The 14,995-nt window shown below is 49.7% G+C and overlaps 1 protein-coding gene across 2 annotated transcripts in view; it reads right to left on the bottom strand.

Annotated features, from left to right (window-relative positions):
• edil3a (EGF-like repeats and discoidin I-like domains 3a) overlaps positions 1–14,621 on the bottom strand; it is a 61,802-nt gene extending 47,181 nt beyond the window's left edge. For both annotated transcript variants that reach the window (XM_053870133.1, XM_053870134.1), the window contains exon 1: positions 14,281–14,621. In XM_053870133.1, coding sequence (XP_053726108.1) covers positions 14,281–14,398 — 118 coding nt within the window. In that variant the 5' untranslated portion in view covers positions 14,399–14,621. The remainder of the gene's footprint in view (positions 1–14,280) is intronic.
• Between the last annotated feature and the right edge of the window lie 374 nt (positions 14,622–14,995).

Below are 14,995 nucleotides of genomic sequence, written 5' to 3'. Positions count from 1 at the left end.
AGAGAGTCAAGATTCAAGAGGTTTATTCGTCACACATACAGAGAGACGGGCTGCAACGGATGGTGGAATTCTTCGTCTCCCTGCATCCAATGAAAAGGAAGTGTGCAATACAAGATGCAGTCCTACTCTGGAGAGTACTCGTACTCAAACGCTGTATCTGCAGGCGGCGCGCAGCACAGTGCAAGCAGCCGGGACTGTTTTACTCCGGGGCTTCTGGAGTTCTTGGCCAAAGCTAGCAGCCTGCAGCTGGGAGAATGGACTGTTTTCTTTCATTCAAGCTGCAGACTGAAGAGCAGAGAAGACAACCTGCGACATTACAAGCAAGTCCACCACTGCTGGTGAAAAAACCCAGATCTCTCTCATTTCTCACACATCACTTCTGAGTCTCACACAGGCGCACGAGCTGGCTCTGGTATCGATATTGAGTTTGGGACGTTCATTTCCTGAGGACCCTGCCAGCACGGCCAGCTTGGAGCCGGGGCTCATAACAAGGCGGCATCATCACAATCTCCACCATAGAGAGAGCAAAACATGGCGGCTTTTCGAGCTCAAGTTCACCTGGACTGAAGGCACAAATGACAGATGCTGGCGCCGCCCACGCACACACTGAACCAGGTATGAGTGGGCGGGAGGCAACCGGAAATCCGCTCACACATATTCAGACACAATTGTCAGCAACAATCTGCCGATGGGCTAATGAGGATGTGGAAGGCAGCACACGCAGCGCAGATCATCTTGGATAAACCTCCGGTCATCCCATTGTTTTAGCAGCACAGCCTTCGCTCAGCAAGGGAGTCATCGCGCGCTGAAAATATAAGCGCAGGAGCTTTAACTACCTCGGGGAGGAGGCGACTGTCTGAGGGCAAAAGACACGCTCCGGCATTATTGATCATGGAGCACGTGACTGTGTTCTGGTTACATTACCTTATGGGTGGGAATGAGCTGCTTGGCAGAGGCCTGCGCTCTGTGAGTGCCTCTCATTCAGCCATTCCATTACACCCTGCCAAATCTTGAAGTAGCTCTCAGGGGAGGTCAGTTTGGAATGAATCAGCTCGAACAAGTTTATCGTAAAAGATGATAAACAGGTGCAGAAGAATGTGAGCATGAAATATACCACAGAGAGAGGAAAAAGGAGTGTGTTCCACCCAGATGAAAGGCGTCCCAAATGTTGCCGGGCGAGCTCTTCGCGGCATCACACGAAGGATCCATCGGACAAATTGCTATTCCCAACATCACATGGAGCTACAGCAAATCATTCAGCCTCCGAGAAGAGAAGGGGCTTTAGTTAGCTGGTCAATAAACAGTGCGGACGCATCCCAGAGGCTGGTTCAGCCTGTGTTTTTGATGCGCAATCAATTTCTCGTCTTTCACTCTGTTCACTGTGTATTACTAAGGGTCAGCGAATGTATGTTTCCACTGCTGCACGTCTGGTATTGATCTAACACGTCAAACACAGCAGCCTCACCAGTCACACAGTTGACAACGTCGACTTTGATGTTAGAAAATGCAATTTAGGAGTCAAAGCTGTATGTTTTGATGAGACCCCAGGCCCAATAGTCATGGATGAGGCCACAACAAGCCCTTCATTCGCCGGACTTCTCCACTTCATATTCTGTTTTTCTCATTATATATTAATATCACTTCTCCGCCAAGGACACTTTGTGATCGTCTGTGTCTCTCTGTCTCTGACAGCAAAATTGCTCTGAAATGAATTGAAAATATTCAGTGAAATTTTCCGGAAATGTTGACAACAGGAGGAGGAACAGATGATTACATTTCGGTCCGGACTGGATCTTTGGAACCGTTTTGCAGCTGGCGCTCGGCTCATTTTCTCCGTCATTCACTGTGTGAGTTGCTCAAGCAAAGTCATTGTGTGAGTTGGACTCTTAATTAAACGGGGCAATAATATTGGGTAAAAGAAACACTAAGACGTTTCATTTTTTTCTCCAGGTTGTACGTGTGTTTTAGGGGCAACACAGAGTTGAAAATTTGTGGCCAACGCCAATTAAAATGCTGGACAGAATACTGAATAGTACTGAATAGCAAATATGCAATATGGTTTTAAATGTGGCCTAAATTGTGGGGAAGACATTTACATGCATGGTGGTTCAGGACCACCAAATGTTCGCTGCATCCATAGTATTGAGCCATCCACACTGACTTCCTCAACAGGCAACTGTCTAAACATGTTTGGACTAAATCCTCAATACAGTCAATGGGAACCACATGGGGTCAATAGTGAGGAGGCCAGACGTCGCTTGGCCGCCATCTCTTCTTCACTCCGCAACTGTTTGATAAGGCAGTGCTGTGTTTGGGCCAGGAATTTCTGAAACTGTGGCCAGCAGCAGCGCGTCTCTTCATGTGTCCGGAAAAGAAAAATAATAGTCAAAAACTGCACACCAATCTCTACATGAATATGCCACACAAGAATTGACAGTTTCAATTGTCCTTTAATGACGTTACGCTCTCGGGAGATCAACTCTCTGCTGTAGTTGTGTGGCATAACTGATTGGAAAAAAACCAAACCAACCAAAAACCGACACGCTGACTCGTCTCATAGTCAGGGAACGTTGCTCGGCTCAACTGGCTCGCCACGTGTTGTCGAGGGCTTGATTCTCACTTCCACACCTCCGTACACATCAGCGTGCACGGCCCATGGACGCCCTTCAACTAGACGGAAGATTTGGAAAATACAGGATGTTCTCTCAAGTAGGTCAAATTAGACAGCCTCTGCACACCCTGCTTTATATTCAAGTGAAGGAGCCGTGAAAGTAGCCCAGTTGTTCATGGCTCATGCAAATACACCGCAGACCAGGCTCCAACATGACTGACCTAAATAGAGCATGAAGCGCATGCTGTGGATCCAGAGATCAGCATCACGAAGCAGTCATTGAACAGGACGGTCCTCGACAAGAAACACAAAACTATCTGAGGAGCGTTGCAACAGCACCAGATCAGGAGCCAGCAAATGAAGACAATGAAAGATGACCTGACATTATTTCGTCGTTGCTCAACAAATGAGTCCAGAGAAAAAAAAGATTCTTTTTTTTCCGAGTGCGGATTTGAAGTGTAATTTGCTGACATCAAAGGGCAGCTGGCGAAAATCCTGACTCATTCAAGTGTATTCCACATTGTTATTGTAGAATGGAGGAGGGCTGAGCCCCCCACTCCTCCTGACTGGGTGTAACGGCTGGAGGGAATGAGGGAGGGGAGAATGGTAAACATTCGGCCAGATGAGAGACGGCGCCTGGCTGGAGGAGCGCGTCAGACCTACCCCCGGTACAATGCTTTCTCTGGTCCTGCAGTTGTGACTTTGGGAGGCAAATACATGTGCAGCTGTATTGCATGTCCCTCGACGCCACTCACCTCCCTTAAATCACTTTTATCCAAACAGAATTCAGAGATTACAAATGAGAACAACTACACTGACGGTCGCCTAGCCTCAAATAATCCAATGCAAATGCTATGTTTCCATAATATCCACAGATCACATTTGAAAATCTCCAGAGAAAAAGAACTCATGAGAACCAGACTCAATAACACTCAGCCCATCACTTCAATTCACATATGTGAGTCATAGCGGCTTCATGAAATATAGACAGGCTCCAATGTTGACACTGAAAATTCCCACTCAGCTAATTCTAAAATGCAACCACCATTTCAGATCATATATCCTGATACTCTAATAACAGGATCCCAGGAAAGTCGGCACTGAGCTTGACTCGTCCTCGTCCGAAATACCTCCCTAGAATTTGGACTTGAAATGAAGGAGAACCACAGCAGCAGAAAAAAACAACACATCTAATATGGGGTGAACTGATTTCCTTTCTTTGTCCTCAAGGTCTCTATTCCAGAGACAAGCAAGACCCCAATTCTGCCCTCCGTCTCTCTCATTACTGCCAGTCTTGTCTCCGTTAACACTAAGCCCAGCAGAGGCGCACAGAGGGGTTTTGTCTCTGGCTGGATCAATACTTACTACTCATCACGGGCCAACAGGAGCCGTAATGCACTCAGACCGGAGCGCACAGGAGGTTTCACACAACTGTCCCAAAGGCTCCGGGTTTTCTCAGGTGAAATGACACTCTGAGTAAAACCATAACGATATAAGCTTATTACAGTAAATACTGTCCACACAATGAATGTCTATAGCACCTTCAACAGAAGGAAGGCCACTAGCGCCCAAGTCCTCACTGATGGACGTGACTTGACTTGAAGCGCTGAATGAAGAGCTTATGGCTGCAGCTGCCCATTTGTGGCTGAATTAGTACCAGAGAAAGTCGCAGAACAATTTCAATAGTGGTGCGTTTCAGTGTCGGAGAAATACCAATAGCAGCTTTGCAATCTGCTGACATTGCATTTGCTTCTGCCAGAATCTGAACTGATCATCTGTAAAGACGCAAAAACTATTTTCAATAGGGATGCTCCAATTGATCGGTCACCCATCGTGATCAGCTGATTTCTGTGTGATCAGTGACTGCCGATCACAACAACAATCATGCGTGTCAGCCGGCGCTCTGATGAATGACGCTGTTGTGACGCGTCCGCTCCTCCCTCCTGGCTGCTCACTCAGCAGCAGCATGTCAGCTGTGGGGCTTCTTTCAGTCGGTCATGTCAAGTTAGCATCCTGCAGCACATGCAGGGGACAATGCTGCGCAGGGAAGCCCCTTCAAATGAAACACGCCATCTAAAGCTCCAGCACTTGACGGAGCACGGAGCGTTTTCTGGCTCATGAAAGTGAGAGCGCTCGTTCCTCAGCAGCTGTTAGCAACACCCGCCGCTCCAAGCGTGACATTCGGAATGCTTAGTGAATTGCCCAAGAAATAACTATTAAGAGCTAGCTAGATGAGCAGCCTTTCTCAGGTGTCGTACACGCAGACGGAAAAGACCGGATCCGTCGCCGTTTTCAGGTGCAGCGCTCGTCTGCCACCTGTGTCTGATACGTTTTCTATTTTTTTATAGGTTTATAAAAATGCGTCTGAATTAAAGGGATTTCACGGTTCGTGTTATCACACCATGTCCACAGAAGGTCTCATGATTTTGACTGCAAATTCATTGTCAATCCGGTATTGGTGATGAGTGGTGACCTGCACTCTGTCTGATCAGTATCGGTGATCTGCAGCAAAAATCCTGAGCGGAGCATCCCTAGTTTTCAACGTCAACATCAATATTGGGAGACTGAAGTAATACTAATGAAAGATGTTGTACTTCCCACCTCATTACAAGCTCCTTCCTCCTGAGCACTTGTGGTTAGGAGCATCTTCCCTTCTCTGACCACAACAGCTCAAGTCTCCCCTCAGAGCTCACCAACATCATCGGGTGATTTATTTTACGTCTTGCCCTTGGCACGCAGATGATGACATCAGCTCAGAGGCAAGCCATGGGCCGTTCTCGCTTCGCTCCCTGCTGCTGAGGCGAGGGCGACTGACGGACAGAAAGGATTCTGTAATCTTCTCATTTCAGCCCGAAAAACACGCTATCTCAAATATAGATGTCTGCGGATCGATGTGTTTTGAGTTGGTGGTGCAGACTTTCGGATCCAATAGTTGTCAAGTATCTGAGGGAGGATGTTTCATCACTCACTGATCTTGTTAGTCGTGATCCCGAGCTCTTGTTTATCTTTGACCAAAACTTTGACCAAACGAAAGCCAAGCGATTGAAGGGGAAAAAAATAGATCAATAAATGGAAAAGTCAGATAATAATGTCCTCCGTCTGCAAAACTTGCAGCAGCAACCAATAATATGAGCAAACAAACAAGTGTTCTTTTACGTCGGGGGATTAATATTTGTGCCAGTTTAGAGCCTGCGAGGGCAGCCAAATGCTTGTAGCCACTGAGTTACAGACAGCATGAGAATAATGTACAGTCACAACTACAACCACAATAAGTCCCTTGTTTTAGCTTCCTGTTGGTCTGAAACTACAAAATCCCACCATTGAAACACATCATAAAACTGCCGTGTTGTGAATTTGCAGTGATCAGGGCCGCACCTGACAAGGGGTGTAAGATTGTGTGATATTGTCTTGATATTTTAAATCAGCTCGATCAATATTGACACAAAAATATTGAGGCTGCTACACGTGTTTAATACGTTTTCTTTTTGTGCACTGAGTCATTATGTTGAAAAGACGGTTCTTATTACAATGTAATGCTCAAGTTGTAGCAACGTATCGCACTACGCCACTGCTGTATCGAGATGCGTACCGCATCGCAGGGAGCCTGCCAACATGGCCCTACAGCTGGAGTCCCAGCGGGGGCCTGAGGTCAGGACGCGTGGCCTGTGCATCCATCTCTGTCTCTCAGCGCGAGCTCATTACAGTTGCCCCAGTTTGTCTGTGAGCCACAAACTTGGACCGTGAGAAGTTAAGACGGTGGCGCACCCTTCAAACGTGTACAAATGTGGCGCGGCACCACTTGAATTCTCACAGGGAAGGAGGCTTGGGTGGCGAGCTCCGGAGGAGATTAGCATGCGCGCAGGAAGAAAGCACGTTAACACTTAAAAATGTGTCATGAATGTATTAACCTCATCCATATTCATCAGCTCATGAAGGCATCCCACTGACCCTGTTTGTTCAGTGTTTACCTCCTTAGATCTAGATGCTTGTTGCGAGATGTTTTCCGCGTGGCAATGTTGGAAGGGAAATGATATTCCAGCTGAACACACAGCAGCACCAGGACATCACACGTAATGCACGCAGGCAGACGCCTGTGTTTGCATGAGGGACACGGAGGCGCAGCAGCAGACCCAAGGAAGCACTTAGGCATATGATGAGGAGTCTCCAAGTTTCAGCCCTTCCACGCTCCCATCAATACCTGAGAGGATCAGACTCTGCCAAATCCCACATCAGAAAAAACATGGCACTTTCTGACTGATGGTGATGATCCACAGCAGGTTGATGTTCAGGGTTTGCCACCGCGGCATCATTGGGGCGGCTGCCTCGATCGACTCAACAGCAACCACAGTTGGAAATAAAAACACGTCTCCACTTCCGATATACGAGACGAGGCTCAAAACAGCACCTCTGATGTGAGCTGATGACATGCTGACCTGGGGAAGTGACACGGCAGAGTGCGCGGCTGTGATGGAGGAGGAGGAGAAGAGGAGAGTGCAGGCGAGGTGGCACAGGCCCAGCTGACTGTCAGGGGTGATCTGCGACAGGAGACTAGCAAAACCAGCGCCGAGGAACCTTTCGAGGACAGTACTGAGACCAACCATGGTTCACAGACAAAAAGACAGGACGCGGCAAAGATGAAGATGCTCAGATGGCGGTGACCCGGAAGGTCAGATCATGAGGACGTTGACATCATGTTGGGGGAAAGGTTTAGGAGGTATTGGGTGGGATGTCGGTGCAGTTGTGAGTCTCGCTGGTGATATTTTTATCCAGACGAAAACAAAACAGAAATAAAAATGCAGCATTTGACTGTGAAATAAGGAGAGTAAGATTGCTCCTGCACCACACACAGACCAGGGTGAGGATGAAAACCTCACATGACCAAACCTGTGAAAACAAAGTGTGGATACCCGGTGGTTTTCGGTGTGTTTTAACTGAAAAATCCAAAGAGAACCTCATAATGACTGAGGTCTGTTGTTCACGGAACTCACGTCGCACATTCCAGCCGGACATATGAAGAGACGGGCCGAGCTCATCGGAGGGATTTTTACTGCGTTTTTATTGTCACCAATTCAGTAAAGTCCAAACTTTCTCATCTGCTTCCTTCTTTCTCTATTGTTTATTTATTGGTTGCGTTCTGTTCCACAGTTTCAAAAAATCCTGGCGGGAACCCTGGACTCCCCAAATACAGAGTGGGGGCACACTGTCTCAAACTCGGGTGGTGGTTAAGGAGAAGAAAGCTGACCAGCAGTCGCAGTCCACGGTGGGACAGAAGGCCGTGAGGGGAAATGCACAAAGTTGGGTTGAAGACCCCTTTGATACTAGCAGGAGTCTGACAGGTGACATAGTGAAAATATCAACGTGAAAGGCGAGTGAGATGCATTCATTGCCCCGACAACTTGGAATATGAGCATCACCGGAGAGCCACGATTCACACAAACAGGTGTGAGAAACGGCAGCCACACTGCCAGGGAGCAGAGGAGCAGGCGTGGCTCGCTGCTCAGCCGCTGGAACGGCTCTGCATCACTAGCTGATGGCGCAGCAGGTGCTGAGACACGGTAAACAGTAGTTTATCAGAAGTGCTGACAGTCTAAGAAGATTACTGTATTTAGAATATTACAGGAGGCAGAGGCCAAAAGACATCACTCACTCAGCAGCACTAAACATCTCGTGCTTGCATGAGTGTTTTCAGCCAAAGTCCAGCTGGCCAAAGCAATCTAGCTGATGAAGCCTGCGTGAGAGACCAGCGTGCAGCTTGGGCCAGCCACCAGGAGAGGCTCTCTGAAGCAGTGTGACCAGAACAATAACACCGCTCTCAGGTGTTTAAAAAAAGACACTCCATCTCCCCTCATTCATGCCAGCTAAAAATACACACTTGCCTTTCAAGATTTGGACTCGTCAGCTGCTTAAGCACAGACAATATTTTCAAGCAAAGTCTGCATTTTTCCATGTGTGTGACGCCGGAGGCATGATGAATAAGGGAGGCGAGGGTGTGAACCTACCTGGCGACCACACTCGGCAGCATTAAAGACAGTGCTGTCACAAACACTTAGCTGTTCCTCCTGCACTGACATCAAAACGCAGCTGAGCAACCACTCCTCTGAGCGCTGATCTATAAAAGAGCAAGCCAGTGGACGGCCGGCGCCGATGCCAACTATCTATCCATCTACCTTGTTTCTCCCCTGGTTCTAAAAAGTTTCAACACCTGCTCCTGCTAACTGCTATTGATCATGGACCAAACGTTCACCATGGACAAACAACAACCACCGTTCTGACCGTATACACCACAGAACACTGAGCACAGTATGACCAACTATGAGAGCACATGAAAATGCATCTTCTCCTGTCATATCTTCCGCCCTGCAGTTTCCAGTAAGAGTGTTCGTCAAGATGGAGCCGTGCCAGCGAGATCGCTGTGAAAACCTGCCACACCTGACCGGAGGTGACGGTACTCACTGTGTGAAACCTCATGAGTCTGTCGCTCATGGACATACCAAGAGATGGACGGCGCAAGACTGGAGCGAGATTTACGTCTCACGATTAAAGACTTGCGTTTTTACTGTCATTAATTCAGTACCTGCCGAACTTTCCCCTCTTGTTTCTCTCTTGCTTCCTGAGTGGCAACACTCCTTTCTGAGTAGTTTTCTTTTTTGGTGGGGGGAACATCAAAAGAAAATACAAAAAGAAAAGAAAATACAAAAAAGAGTGTTGAATGTGGGATCTCTGCCCGTGGCCGGCTTCAGCTGTCGATCGGCCGCAAGCAGGAAGTGAGGTTTGTGGTCGCTTGTTCTTAACTGTACCGTCAAGGTTTGCCCCAGCTGCAGCTTCACACACAGGCCAGCGGGGACATGATTTTGTTGATGTAGCGATATTGACACCTTCCACTCTCGATTGATGTATCGTTGACTCCGTCACTATTATGTGCATCATCTCTAAACGCACCTTAAATCCAGACTTGGAACTTGGGGCCACGTCAGACCGAAGTGATGCGCTCTTCTCTGGATGCATTTCTTTTCTGCAACCCATCAAGTTCAAAATAACTTGTGGTGCTCGGTGGCCTTCCAATGCCGAGGGAATGTAATGTCACCGAGCAACCTTGCTATGTTCAATCAAAGCACACTGCCATATAATAAAGGTCTGTCGTAAAGCAGACACGTCACGACTGTACTAGCTGGTAAAACGTGTTCCCAGATTTCTGTGCATGTATGGGAGGTTCACTTGTGCGTCCAACATCCTGCTACTCCACTCACACTTCATCACATTTGGACCCTCTCACGCCCATCACACCGAAGGCAACAACCGCCACAGACCTTTAAAAACTGAAGGTGAGTGCTTAATATACAAAACACTTCCCATTCAAGGGACGGTCAGTCACTCCAGCGGCCATCCTTCAGCTGAACACTCCCCGAGGGTGATCGACAACATCTGCACACGGAGATGTTGTGCTGTGTACTTCTGGGGAAATGACAGCACACTTTCAATGTCATTCCCCAAAATAATGGCTGGGATGAGGCCAGCGCTTTCCTGTGAATACGTCAGAAAGTCACCAGGGTCCAATAAAGCCATTTGTGCCATTTCATCAAGTGAGCAACCTTCCTGTCTTCAGCAGTCATTAGCTCTTCCAAGTTGTCATTCTCTGGAATTGAACTAAAAAGCCGACTGGCATGAGGAATAAAAGGCAGAATTTTTTTTTTTTTTTTCGGCATCTCATTGAACTCTGGATGTGCATCAAAACTGTGAGAAAAAGGCAGACTGTAGTTTACGGGATGACATTTCTGGGTTACTTTCACAAGCAGCGAGCACAGCAGCCCACACAACTGTAGCCAGAGAGCACAGCGCCATCACAGCGCAGATCAAAGCTGCCAGCTCTGGATACCACTGGAAGGTGCTCCACTCCGTGGTGGGCTTCCCTCCTCATTAGCTTTAGGACAAATCTTGAAAGCAAGTGGCGCGGGAGCCGCACAGCAACAGGGTCCCCCTCGAATCCTTTTAGGCTGGGGAGGAGTACTGACTTCATATTGCTACAGATGTTTGGCTGAATGGCAAGCTCTGATATGAAACAATAGCATTTAACAAGATGTACTTTTATCACAAACCATGATTGAAAAACTTTGCTGAGAGCAAAAAAATCAATGAAATATATGAGAGGAACTGCCCAGACGTGAAACAGAAGTCAGGGTGTTTTCCGGGGCAGACAAACCTAACTCATCTTCACAGGCAGAAGAAATGCCAGCGTGGACAAGTCACGCACGTGAATTCTGACTGTATTTGCAAGGAGCATTGCTTTGAGATAAATCTGTCCTTTTCTCTCGATGGGGTGCTTCCATACGAATGCTTGCGTGTCCTACTGGCCACACCGTAACGACAGACACTCCAGCTGCCACTTCCTCACAGACAAAACCTCCGTCAAGGTCACGTAACTTACAGCATGTGGTACTATGGCGGATGTCCCTCAAGGCCACTCCCACTTCAGCATCCCATCCTGACTCCTGAGACCCAACCTTGGGTCAATCCCACATTCATGCTCAGTGGACAGAGCCCTTGGAAAACCAGAAAGCCACACCAAAAATGCTTCTGCCTTCTTCGTGCTAGTGATGCGCTGGGTAAAGGCGGCGTCGCTCTCTCATGACTGACACTGATAATAGATGGCGGATCCCGCTCTGACACCTCACTGAAGAGCTGCGCCTCAGCTGAGAGACAAATATCTTCAGGCTTTCATCCTTCAACTCTCCACAGACGTTAGCGTGACCGAGGCGGCCGGATTCTTAACAAGCTTCTCGCCAGGGAGCAGGGCGGACCCACAATGTTCTGTGTCCAAACCTGTTAAAAGACAAACATTTTTGCTCGGCTTACAGAAAGGCTGTTATGGAAATCCACCCTGAAGCTGGAGTCCTGCCTCGCCCTTCACCGCCATCAGGCCGGCCTCGGCGCTTCAGATCCCATTTCATACCTGACATTGGCGGAGATGTTGTTGTTGGAACAGGCTCTGCCGCCGAGTCTCAACTGTGAACATCAGATCTTCAGATCAGATTCTGCTCCTGCTCGCACAGTAACCCTCGTGGCTGCTCGTGAAAAAGATGCTTTTCACCAGGAGACACACAAACAAGCCTTTCAGAACATTTAAATGCTAAGGTGGCTGTTTTCCACTGGTAAAAATAACGTGTGCTACTGTAGCCTCCTACTCACTAGGGGTCTGCGTGGAGCTCCAATCCTGAGTCATTCATCGTGACTCTGTGGGATTATTGAGATGCGTCTCCTCTGTCTCCATTTTGAGAGTGGGAGATTTTCAAGCACAAGCCATATTTCTCTCAAGCCTTTATTTGTGAGTCGTGGTGAGTTGCCCGGCATGTAAACACAGGGCGAGTGCGGAGCCTCATGCAGTTAGGACTCCACACAAGCAGAGGGCAGACCCCTGTCGCCTCAATCTTGGCAACATTTGTGTCTATCTAAGGGTTGGACTACACAGAGTTTGAAAAGAGGGACCAGGAGAGCAGATTTGCCTGAGTCGGATTCACACTCTGAGGAGTGAGACAGAAAGTGAGGCTGCTTCTGCCGTGGCAAGGTGGGAGCAGAGCTCCCTACTGGGAACCTCCAAACAAACTCAGAAGCAGCAGCAGCAGCGGTTAATAGAAAAGCAGCGGCGGTGTAAACACGGGGTCATCATCATCTTTGTTGCGCGAGTGACATCAGATCGACAGATAAACAGCGTTGAGCATGATGGAAGTCATCATGGCTGCCTTCCGATGACGTCACCCCGAAGAGTTTGGCTCTCCCTCTTCCTCTCTGACCACTGTCAAGCTTTCAAAATAGTGGTATCAACGTTGAATAATTTATTGGAAAAAAAACGGCAACCAACAGGTTCAATTGCGATGTAATCTATTTTAGCCGTCGGGAATTCCTCTAGGTATCAAATGCTGACAGAACAAAGTTGGAGGCACAGCAGCATGGGCTGCACGGTGACTCTCATTTCTCCAGAGCAGACCACGGGCAGTGAGTGGGCTCCGGGGCGAGACAGCACTTCATATCTGTGTCTGACAGCGTCATCAGGGAGTGGGTCATGGGAGAATTCTGCCGGCAGCAGGCCGATCACATGACTGAGAGCCCACATCACTCACGCTAATGAGAGGAAAACACAGCGCAGCCTCTGCAGCAGGTTCTGAGGACACCCTCTGACACGCTGCCTAACAAGAACCACTTCATCCAGCCTGATAACAGCCCAGTCGAGCACGGCCGGAGCAAACCCTGGCACATGGCATGGCTCTGCGACGCACTTCCTCTGCCGCCTGTGTCCTTGCTAGCCTCCATAAATGTCCCTCCAGTGGCCTCCCCAATAAGTCAAGCCTGAAATGTGGCGTCTGGCCGCTCGCTCAGACGAACGGCACAATCTCCATGAACCTGCCAGCTGGGGACACAGATAATCCACCTGGGAAATATGGCTGGATTAAGGAATATATCCAGCCAAGGAAACAACAAGAACGCCAGAGGCTGATGCTGCATCCCTGGTCAGAGATCAATCCTGGGGCTTCCTGCGACTCCGCTCATCTGCCAGCGCCTTGACCTCTGCGCTGATTGAAGACTGTGACATTTAAAGCCGGCGGAGGCAGGTTGCAAGTCATTGTTAGTAAAAGTCACCTGTACATCAACTACGACCTTCAGTGGCCACTAAACGTGATGAGCTTGTATACAGATCGGGGGCTTGATTCCAAGCAACAACACCAGTAGGCGTGCGCCGTCCTGCACAGCGAAGACAAGACGTCCATGAATGGAGCGTCTCAGATCACAGTTCAGCCTGGGGATCTTGTTTTCCATGTTTATTCAGTGCTTTGAGTCGACAGGTGAGGCGGGAGTGAGGTTGACAGCTGAAGACCGTCCAGCCGCTCCGGAGTTCAGGCGGAATGAGGAGGGATTGGTCGTTTCTTTTGGCTTGTGCTCAGCCAGTGCTTGAATGAGGACTCATCCATCCGCCCTGCTTTGTGACTGAGGCGGCAGAGGTGATGAACCCAGACTGTTTCTGCTGAAACACTGAGTCGGTCCCCTCACGGGAGTCAAATGAGGGAGCTACTCAGCCGGCCACACTCCAGAGGCTCTGACTCACAGCACAGGGCTGCAATCAAGAGCCGCGCACGTCAGTGGAAACAAAGCACAAAGGCACGGTCCCGGGACGCTGCAGTGTGACAGGCAGGACCCTAACAGTGTGCGCGAGTCGGCACCAGGAGCCGCGCTGAGGAGCAAGTGATGGATGGCTCGCTCCCGTGAAACAATGCAGCTCTGTCCTAAAGGTGGCGGCTCGTCCTGGTGTCAACAGAGCGCGGCCGAGGCGTGTGGTCACACAACCGCAGGAGCCCTCTTCTCTCGGGACGAGCAACAGCTGGCACGGAGGTTTCTTGGACCAAGTGGCCCACCGCGGGTCGGCGGTGCCCACAGGTGCAGCTGGCCCCACCTTCAATGGCCCCAACTACAGGCCCCTGCGGACCAGCTGGGGACACTCTGGACAGGAGTCCACTCCACTCGAGCGAGACGCTTCTCACTTCAAGGGCGCTGATCCTGAAGAGCCCCTCGCCAGAGCCCGTCCTCATTTCCACCGTGCGAATCGTGAGCCACGATCCCCACGGAAGCGACCGTGTGTAAGTCGCTCTCTGGTGCACACGCGAGTCCAGCAGCGGAGCGCTCACCTCTCAGGTGCTCCGGGACGGCGGTGGCCAAACACAGAGCGAGGGACAGCAGCAGCAGCAGCAGCAGCGGCGGCGGCGGCAGCAGCGGCGGCGGCGGCGGCGGCGGCAGCGCTCCCATCCTCCAGCCTGCTCCTCACTTCCGAGGCGATGAAGAAGACGCGGTGGGACAACAGTTCCCGCTCCTGCCCTGGCTCCGAGCGGCGCCGCTGCCTGGCTCCTCACGGATAAACTCCCGACCGGGGGCGAAGAGTCCTCCTGAGTCCTCAGGAAAGACGAAGAAGAAGAAGAAGAGGAGTCCGCCGGAGTCGCGCGCGCTCCACTGCCGCCTGCTCAGCTCGTACCGCAGTGGCGAGTGAGCGCCCGAGAGTGTCAAGCGAGACACGATCAGTGGCCGACACTTCCGGTTAGGCCTCTTCATAATAATGTAGACACGGAGCACAGCGCTGTCAAACCACACGCTTTTACCCTCAAACCACATGCCGCTGTGTCAGAGTTAGGTTTGGGGGATTCATATAGTTTTCATGAGCATTCCTCTACAAATACATGCGTTTCTATCGCACATGAGCGAGAATGTATTTATTTCAATGGTATAGCCGGATTCCTTGCTAGATGTTTCGCGTGACTTGACAGAGCGTGTCTGAGGCCATTTGAATGTCCAGGTTGCAACTGTCTGCAAATGTGTCAGAACAGACGTGTGTGTTTCAGATGTGTGTCA

Source organism: Synchiropus splendidus, chromosome 7 (genome assembly GCF_027744825.2).
Source record: "Synchiropus splendidus isolate RoL2022-P1 chromosome 7, RoL_Sspl_1.0, whole genome shotgun sequence".
In the NCBI taxonomy this organism is placed as follows: domain Eukaryota; kingdom Metazoa; phylum Chordata; class Actinopteri; order Syngnathiformes; family Callionymidae; genus Synchiropus; species Synchiropus splendidus.
This window is presented reverse-complemented; position numbering and strand designations above follow the sequence as displayed.